General features: G+C 37.1%; 3 protein-coding genes across 3 annotated transcripts; 2 read left to right on the top strand and 1 right to left on the bottom strand.

Annotated features, from left to right (window-relative positions):
• The first annotated feature begins 85 nt into the window (after window positions 1-85).
• LOC17897607 (putative ALA-interacting subunit 4) lies at window positions 86-2,369 on the top strand. The gene is made up of 8 exons (XM_006307660.2): window positions 86-176; window positions 611-669; window positions 765-839; window positions 943-1,056; window positions 1,158-1,228; window positions 1,407-1,704; window positions 1,895-2,184; window positions 2,309-2,369. The coding sequence occupies exons 1-8, from the start codon at window positions 86-88 to the stop codon at window positions 2,367-2,369; spliced, it is 1,059 nt and encodes a 352-aa protein (XP_006307722.2).
• Window positions 2,370-2,722: 353 nt separating this feature from the next.
• Window positions 2,723-5,009, bottom strand: LOC17900858 (inosine-5'-monophosphate dehydrogenase 2). Its single transcript, XM_006303916.2, has 5 exons — window positions 4,509-5,009; window positions 3,736-4,331; window positions 3,450-3,629; window positions 3,094-3,351; window positions 2,723-2,994 (listed from the first exon to the last, which is right to left on the bottom strand). Exons 1-5 carry the CDS (start codon window positions 4,915-4,917, stop codon window positions 2,923-2,925), a joined length of 1,515 nt encoding a protein of 504 aa, XP_006303978.1. The 5' UTR covers window positions 4,918-5,009; the 3' UTR covers window positions 2,723-2,922.
• A 152-nt stretch (window positions 5,010-5,161) lies between these two features.
• On the top strand, window positions 5,162-8,148 carry LOC17898168 (2-dehydro-3-deoxyphosphooctonate aldolase 2). Its single transcript, XM_023789261.1, has 15 exons — window positions 5,162-5,265; window positions 5,361-5,420; window positions 5,498-5,595; window positions 5,814-5,910; window positions 6,218-6,283; window positions 6,364-6,423; window positions 6,536-6,610; window positions 6,706-6,790; window positions 6,955-7,013; window positions 7,110-7,154; window positions 7,256-7,354; window positions 7,440-7,487; window positions 7,555-7,602; window positions 7,685-7,767; window positions 7,894-8,148. The coding sequence occupies exons 2-14, from the start codon at window positions 5,382-5,384 to the stop codon at window positions 7,739-7,741; spliced, it is 876 nt and encodes a 291-aa protein (XP_023645029.1). The 5' UTR covers window positions 5,162-5,265; window positions 5,361-5,381; the 3' UTR covers window positions 7,742-7,767; window positions 7,894-8,148.
• The last annotated feature ends 100 nt before the right edge of the window (window positions 8,149-8,248 follow it).

Genomic DNA, 8,248 nt, shown 5'->3' with positions numbered 1-8,248 from the left:
AACAAAAGATAGTAGTGTAAATCGAATTTAACGAAATAGTTTTTTTTTTTTCTTTTTCTTTGTCTCATTGTCAATTTCCTTCGTAATGAGCTCCTCTGCGACGTCCTCAATGGCCTTAGGCGGTGGATCCGCTGAGGCTTCTTCTGCTGCCAAAAACACCTCAAAGCGTCCAAAATGTGATCACCTATCATCTCTATTCTTTTCACACATTTCTCATTTGCGGTTACTTTTCAGATTGTTTTTTCTTTTTCTTTTGTGGATTTGATAAATGTGTACGTTGGGAATCTTGGGATCGTACATATAGTGTGTTCTTGATTGCCTTTATTATTTTCCACCTATATAATTGTTGTAATTTTGATTAATCCTTCTATGTGATTTTCATCATAAAGCATCTACCAATGCGGATGACTGGTTTTTCACATATGTATATAAACAGATTCAGATTTGTGTATGTTTGTCTGATACGTAATACCTTTAGTATTCCAGTTCATGCATGTAATATTTACAAAAGGTGCAGTTTGGTACCTATTTTGTTGGATTGTTTGTAATTAAGTTTCCATGAATTTGTAAATTGAAAAACCTAACCTGTTGGATAAATCTTCCTCATCAGATTCAAGATTTACCCAACAGGAGCTCCCAGCATGCAAACCAATTCTTACTCCAAAATGGGTAAATGCTTCAGTAACTCATACTAATGTAACATTCTTATATATGGTTACAATTTCCAATGTTTATTATTTTTGATGATCTTATTATTTTCGCAGGTGATTCTGACTTTTCTTATGTCAGGAGTTGTCTTTATTCCTCTTGGAGTGATTTGTCTATTTGCTTCTCAGGGTGTATGTTTTCATTAGTCTTTTCAGTTTCCTCACTTCCCAGCTTCATTTTTATTTCTTACTTTGTGAATATGATTTTTATATTCTAGCTATTACATGATATCAGGTCACTGAAATTGTAGATAGATATGATACAGACTGCATTCCCTTATCCTCTAGAGACAACAAAGTCAGATATATACAGGGCTTAGAAGATAAGAGGTGTAACAGAACAATAATGGTAGATACATATATCATCTTTCAGTTCTAGCTTGCTATATTCTTCTTAATTAATTTGCTTTCTTTCACAGCCCTTCTCTTATAATGTTTCATTTTTGATAGGTAACTAAAACTATGAAGAATCCTGTCTATGTTTACTACCAGCTTGAGAACTATTACCAAAATCATCGACGGTAAAATCTCCCTAGTAGTCTTCATTATGATGTTTGTCTAGCCAGCAAGACATCTTTGAACATGAGCAAATAGATATTTTGCCATATCACATATTATATCTATTAAACAGAAACATGCATGGCACAAAATATTTTGAGACAGTAATACCTTATTTGGTGTTTTTGCTAATTGCTGCAGGTATGTGAAAAGTCGACAAGATGGACAATTGAGAAGTCCAAAAGAAGAACATGATGTGAAGTCATGTGCGCCGGAAGATACTGTTGGTGGTGAACCTATTGTTCCTTGTGGTCTTGTTGCTTGGAGTTTGTTCAATGATACTTATGACTTCAGTAGAAACAACGAAAAAATCCCTGTGAATAAGAAAGGCATATCATGGAAGAGTGATAGAGAATCAAAATTTGGTAAAAATGTCTTCCCAAAAAATTTCCAGAAAGGATCTCCCATAGGCGGTAAAAGTCTTGATCCAGAAGTTCCAGTAAGTTAGTTTTGATGAGTTGATTAACAAAAAATCCAAACTGATATATAACATATAAGAAGAGATAAGCTACTCACTGTGAATTGATTTTGATTTAGAAGTCCATAACCATTAAACAATTTCTTTAATCATAAAAGAAATCACATGATGTATAAACTTTGTTCAAAATGTATTTTTTTCTTTCTGGCAGTTGAGTGAGCAAGAAGACCTAATTGTATGGATGCGAACTGCGGCTTTACCAACATTTAGAAAGCTGTATGGCAAAATAGACACTGATCTTCAAGCTGGAGATACAATAAACGTATTGTTGCAGAATAATTACAACACTTATAGCTTCAATGGAAAGAAGAAGCTTGTGCTATCTACCACAAGCTGGCTAGGTGGAAGGAATGATTTCCTCGGGATTGCGTATCTGACTGTTGGTAGCATATGCTTGTTCTTGGCTGTTTTCTTCTCTATCTTGTATCTAGCAAAACCAAGGTATGTAACATTCTCTACAATGCTACATTCCATTCTCTGATTTTTGAGACTTCTGTCATAACGACATAGAGAGTCTATATAGCACAAAATGTTATATGCATCTTATGTTTTTTAATGTGTTCAGGCAATTGGGAGATCCTTCTTACTTGTCTTGGAACAGAAGTGCCGGGGGTGGACGAGGATAGATTTCTTTTAAGCTCTCTCGTTTGTGGTATACTTCTTCTTCTATTGGTAAATAAACTCTCCATAATTGTCTAAACCAGAATAGATGTTTACTGTTTACAACAAAAAGTATGCATAGACTAACCAATAAGTATACCTTTTCGTTCTTTTGTTTGATTAAAAGAGTTAAATTTGAATGACTATGGTCCTTTGGCACAAAGTCTGTTGAGAACTAACTAAAGCAAATGTCAATAATGTTTTTACCAATTGTCAGAGCATATGGAAGGCATGTGAGAAACCTGACATAATTGGAACTTCAAATGTTCTCAATGGTCTGCCATGCTTTTATTTTATTTTTTATTTTTTGACATCTCAATGGTCTGCCATGTTTATATAATGGCAATAATACCAAATTTACTTCATCCACCAGAATTCTTATTTTTAGAGGTTCCATAATCCCTAATGGTTGATCTGGGGATATGCAATAGCATTAAGAAACCTGATTCAACTATTACAAGGTTACACCAATATCAAGTGAGACAAGTACTTATTGTTGAGAAATGTAACTCGGGAAAGTTAAAATGATTTCTTTTCGTACGAGACCAGTCCATGAATTCCACCTTCTATCTGTGCTGCACCAGTACGAGCCTATTCACAACATCAAAACCGTAAAACGTAAATACAAATCAAAACTGCAGAAATCATAGATTAATATAGTTTTCCAAGGAGTAGAATTAACGGACGTACCTCTAGTCGTAGGACATTATCTCTCAATAGCTCGTGAGCAGACTGCAAAGAGGAAGCACCGAGATCTTGGAAACCTTGCTTCACGGCATGCATTGTGTAAGGAATAAACTTCAACACCGAGCCTTTATCTGCAACTGCTCCAACTACTCCTTGTGCGATCTTGAGTTTTGTGGTATCTCCCAAGTATCTCTGGTCGCTTCCTTTGGTCATTGCTTCTAATGAACCCATACCTCTGTATTTCTTCACTCTCCTACCATTCTATGAATAAAACACAACAGATAAAACAAAGCAAAATAATTGAGGATCATGGCAGCTGGTCAAAATAATATTCAAAGTAGGAAGTTGTGTTCAATAACCCGATATTCATAAGCTCCAGGAGCCTCGGTGCTTCCAGCTAAGAAGCTTCCCATCATCACAGTTGATGCTCCAAGAACTAGAGCCTTCACAATGTGACCTGAGTTTGAGATACCACCATCTGCAATTACAGGTACACCATGCTGAGCAGCAACCGTTGAGACTTTGTACACAGCAGTAGCCTAAGAGGGTACCAATCACATTCAAAAAAGAACCCAATTTTATAAGGTGCAATTCATAGAATCAACTTAGCACTCTTATTTTAAATATGAAAGCCTTTTCATTTACCTGTCCACGTCCAACAGCACAAACCTCTTGTGTTGTGCATATAGATCCAGAACCCATACCGACTCTCAACCCATCAACTCCTGCTTTGATCAAGTTCTCTGCCTGGTACATAGTTACCACATTCCCACCAATCACATCCAACTCCGGATACGTATTCTTCACATACTTAATCATGTCAATCTGGTAAATTGAGTTCCCTTGCGAGCTATCCAAAACCACAACATTAGCTCCAGCTTTCACCAAGTGCTCTAGCCTCTCTTTGTCTGAATCCCTTGTCCCTATAGCAGCACCCACCATCCATTTATTGTCTGCACCAACAGTTCCTGACCCCAACTTGGGATATCCTTTAACCCTCTCCACATCGTCTTTTGTCACTACGTTCACGGTCTCACCTTCCTTCTCCAGAACCACAAATCCTTTCTGCTTATCTTCCAAAACCGCCTCTATCTTATCAAGATCAATATCCCACGGCACATTGTAATCTTTGCTCTCACAACTCCGCATGTAATCATATATCTTCATCTCCTTTTGGTCATCTTTCATGCTCGACCATTCCGATTTTGAGACATAACCCAACAATTTCGGTGTCAATGTTCCTGATTAATCAAACAGCAACATAAATGTCGTTTAGTGGAAACTAATTTCACAATAGTATTGACAATAGTATTCAGTATCTACTTGAAACTAATTCGCAATTATTACCACTATTTTGATTCATACTGGAAAAGGAGATTACTTTCAGCTAAAAGTCTGAAATTGACAGTGAATTATACCTGTCTGCGAGACAAAAACGAAGGAAGAAGGACCAAAATCATCAACCGAGCCAATCTGATGCTCTGGGCATTTGAAAACAGCATCGGAAGCAATCGGAACTTGGAGAGACTTGGCGTGACGGATGACGGAAGCTTGAGTATCGATGTCGCAGTTATAGTGCACGATTCCGATTCCTCCGAGCGCAGCCATAGCAGCAGCCATGTGGGATTCAGACACGGTGTCCATCGGCGAAGCGACGCATGGGATCGAGAGCGGAACGCGCTTGCTGAGGCGCGTGGACAGTGAGACGGCGTCCGTGGAGAAGTCGATGTAGTGAGGTAGAAAAATCACATCATCGTAGGTGTATGAGTAGCCCTGTGAGAATAGCCTTTCAGCTGCAAATCCATCTTCGAATCCTCCTCCTGACATCTTCTAATCCAACAATGGCGTCGCTGCGTTGAGAAACTGGGAAATGAACAGTGAGAGTAAGTTAGCTAGGGTTTTAGTGAGGAGGTTGGTGAAAGGTTTAAGAGCGAAAGATGACAAAATGAAAAACAGTAGGTGATAAGATAAAACCGTAACCGAATATATTAAACCGAATCAAACCAAATCAAATTTGGCTTTATCAACCGGATGTATTGTTATCCACGCCAGGGATTGTACTGTTTGCGTATCCGAACATTACGTATCATCGGCCATCGCTAATTTCTAATTTGGCATCTCAGTTTCCTTCAGTGTGCCTTCTTCACTCTCACTACAGCTTCGATCGAGTTCAAGGTCAGGTTCCTAACATCTTCATTTGTAATGTAGATCAGTCTAAGATCTTTGTGAATTCTAGGTTCTGATTTTGAATTTTTCTCTCAAAACTTCAGGTTTTGTTTCTCTACGATAAAATGGCGGATTCATCATCGTTATTGTACAATCAGCTCAAGGTTTAGTATATTTCATAATGCTGAGTGTTAAATCTCTTTTTTCCTTTCTGCTGATTTCTTGTTTTGACTCTTTGTAGGTTGCTAAACCGTTCTTCTTGTTGGCTGGTCCAAATGTGATTGAATCCGAAGAACATGTTCTTCGAATGGCTAAAAGCATTAAAGATATTGCCACAAAGTATGTTTAACAATCACTAGTTAAGCTATTTTCTTGTTTTTTTTTCCAGAGATCTTGTGTGGGGAGCTAATAAAAGAATTGATCAGGGAGAAGTATTTTGAAATATTGATCCACATATAGCAATTGGGTCATAGTTGATCCTCTCATCACATAGCATTTTTAGGTTGTTGAGTAGTGTGGTTACTTATGCATGTTCTTGTTGTTTGTGAACGTTGTAGGCTTGGGTTGCCTCTGGTTTTCAAGTCAAGTTTTGATAAAGCTAACAGAACTTCATCAAAGTCATTCCGAGGTCCTGGCATGGCTGAGGGTCTGAAGGTAGTTTCCCCTGTTTACTTTTTTTGACAAATTCATTCCCTCTACATTGACTTGCAAGTATGATTGATTCTATATCCGGTGCTGTTAGAATTATGCATTTGTATTTCTTCAGGAGTATCAGTGCTAAAAAAGATCTTATATTTATTAATACTAAGGTCTTTTCAAATATTTCACTGTGAGCTGACACCAGCAATTAGCAGTAGCTCCTGCAGTAATGCAACCAATCAGTAGCGATGTGGCTTCATTTTATGTGTGTAAATTTTGGTCAAGTATCATAAGGTAGTAACTTTTCTGGTTCTCTCAACAGATTCTTGAGAAGGTGAAAGTAGCATATGATCTACCAATTGTTACTGACGTTCATGAATCGAGCCAGGTATATTGAGTTTTAGTCACGTCAGAGAATCAAGATTTGAAGATATCTGTTCCTTCTGATGTGAAGTATTTTTTCATTAGTGTGAAGCAGTCGGCAAGGTTGCAGATATAATTCAGATACCGGCGTTCTTATGTCGTCAGGAAAGATTCTGACATATGCTTTCTTCAACTCTTTTTTAGCTATCATATTTTTATCTACTGTTTTTATTTACTTAACAGGGTTCATGGTTTTAACTATTAACTATATCTCCAGACAGATCTTTTGGTTGCGGCTGCCCAAACTGGGAAAATAATCAATATAAAGAAGGGACAATTTTGTGGTCACTCTGTGAGTTATCTTTTCTGTCGTGTTTTGATCTGGCCAAACTTTTGTTTCCTGGTTATAGTGACTATCTGACTGATATCATGTATATCCAATTTAAGGTCATGAGAAACTCGGCCGAGAAGGTTAGACTCGCAGGGAATCCAAATGTGATGGTTTGTGAAAGAGGAACGATGTTTGGATACAGTAAGTTGACTGTTCTTTGTGTTAATAGAATTGGCAACATAAATGAACATGCAGATTGCTATTTACCACCTCTATGAAAAAACAAGGACTAAAATAGAATAAAAGACACTGGATACCTTCTTTTATTGCTTCTGAGTGTCCTTACATTTGATTTTGTTCCTCAGATGATTTAATAGTAGATCCACGAAATTTGGAATGGATGAGGGAAGCTGATTGTCCCGTTGTAAGTTAATCTTGCTTGTTCTTTTTCTTGTTGCGGGAGTTTGAAGCTTGGTTTTGATGTTATATTTTGATGTTTGACATTCTTATAACATAATAGGTTGCTGATATAACTCATTCATTACAACAACCTGCTGGCAAGAAGGTATGACAATTAGAGCCAATGCTCTTAGTAACTTAGGAAGTGCTTAATGTTTCAAAGCTAATCATAAATGGTCTAAACTCAAACATACCTTGTTTATATAGTTAGATGGTGGGGGTGTTGCTAGTGGAGGCCTTCGCGAATTGATACCATGCATAGCAAGAACCGCTGTGGCTGTTGGTGTCGATGGTATATTCATGGAGGTACCGAAATTTGTTTGCAAGTTGATCCTATTTTTTGTCATCTTTAAATCTTTGTTCCAATTTGGTTAATTTTCCGGTGAATTAGGTGCATGATGATCCTTTAAGTGCACCAGTCGATGGTCCAACACAATGGGTGAGTTATACTTTTCTCAAACCATATCTATTCGCATTCTTGATCATCTTTCTTTCTTCCCTTATAGCCTCTGCGTCATCTAGAAGAATTACTGGAAGAGCTCATTGCAATAGCGGTAAGTCATTTACATCATCCCATAGATTTACTATGTGTTTCTCAATTTATTGTAAACATTGGCTCTTTTGACATCTTTGCAGAGTGTCTCAAAGGGGAAACAGCAGTTCCAAATCGATCTCACGCCTTATCGTGATTAGAGTCAAGGGATGTATTACCCACCCAGGCAAGTAGCCGATAAATCAAGATAATTTTTTTTTGATGAACTCTCTTCTCCTTCTCATCATTTGCAGATATTATATGATTTATGACAGGACAGGTATACTCAGTATTTTTTCCCTGACTTTTGCAGGTCTCAGATTCATGTTGTGTGCAACTACACCTTATAATATCTCAATATTGTCGGAGCAATACGCCAATACGCATTATTTATCTGTTTGTAGGCAGTCTGCAAAATACATCTCCCAACAGTGACTTATGTATTTTCATTTTTCAAAGTAACTGATGTTGCCTAATATCAGATGCTTAAGTTTGTTTTTATATTATTAGAAGAAATAAACAACAGTTATTTACTTCTTATATCTACAGAAGATACATTTTCTAAACGTTAATTTCTATATATACATACACAAGAGCTTCTTCTTTTGAACTTTCTGTATAATGCATGGTTTCTTTCTTTGTGCATGCATGATTGCACTTGCTCAACT

This window comes from Capsella rubella, unplaced genomic scaffold (genome assembly GCF_000375325.1).
Source record: "Capsella rubella cultivar Monte Gargano unplaced genomic scaffold, Caprub1_0 scaffold_1, whole genome shotgun sequence".
NCBI lineage: Eukaryota > Viridiplantae > Streptophyta > Magnoliopsida > Brassicales > Brassicaceae > Capsella > Capsella rubella.
The sequence above is the reverse complement of the archived record's forward strand: the minus strand, read 5'-3'. Positions and strand labels throughout refer to the sequence as shown.

Bases quoted from the DNA above. Each gene is read 5' to 3' on its own strand.
- LOC17897607 (XM_006307660.2), top strand. From the start codon at position 86: ATGAGCTCCTCTGCGACGTCCTCAATGGCCTTAGGCGGTGGATCCGCT. The intron at 177-610 runs GTGATCACCTAT...CTTCCTCATCAG, and splicing joins CACCTCAAAGCGTCCAAAAT to ATTCAAGATTTACCCAACAG. The intron at 1,705-1,894 runs GTAAGTTAGTTT...TCTTTCTGGCAG, and splicing joins GTCTTGATCCAGAAGTTCCA to TTGAGTGAGCAAGAAGACCT.
- LOC17900858 (XM_006303916.2), bottom strand. From the start codon at position 4,917: ATGTCAGGAGGAGGATTCGAAGATGGATTTGCAGCTGAAAGGCTATTC. The intron at 4,332-4,508 runs GTATAATTCACT...TTGATTAATCAG, and splicing joins CGTTTTTGTCTCGCAGACAG to GAACATTGACACCGAAATTG. The intron at 2,995-3,093 runs GTACGTCCGTTA...TGTTGTGAATAG, and splicing joins ATAATGTCCTACGACTAGAG to GCTCGTACTGGTGCAGCACA.
- LOC17898168 (XM_023789261.1), top strand. From the start codon at position 5,382: ATGGCGGATTCATCATCGTTATTGTACAATCAGCTCAAG. The intron at 5,421-5,497 runs GTTTAGTATATT...GACTCTTTGTAG, and splicing joins TATTGTACAATCAGCTCAAG to GTTGCTAAACCGTTCTTCTT. The intron at 7,155-7,255 runs GTATGACAATTA...TTGTTTATATAG, and splicing joins AACAACCTGCTGGCAAGAAG to TTAGATGGTGGGGGTGTTGC.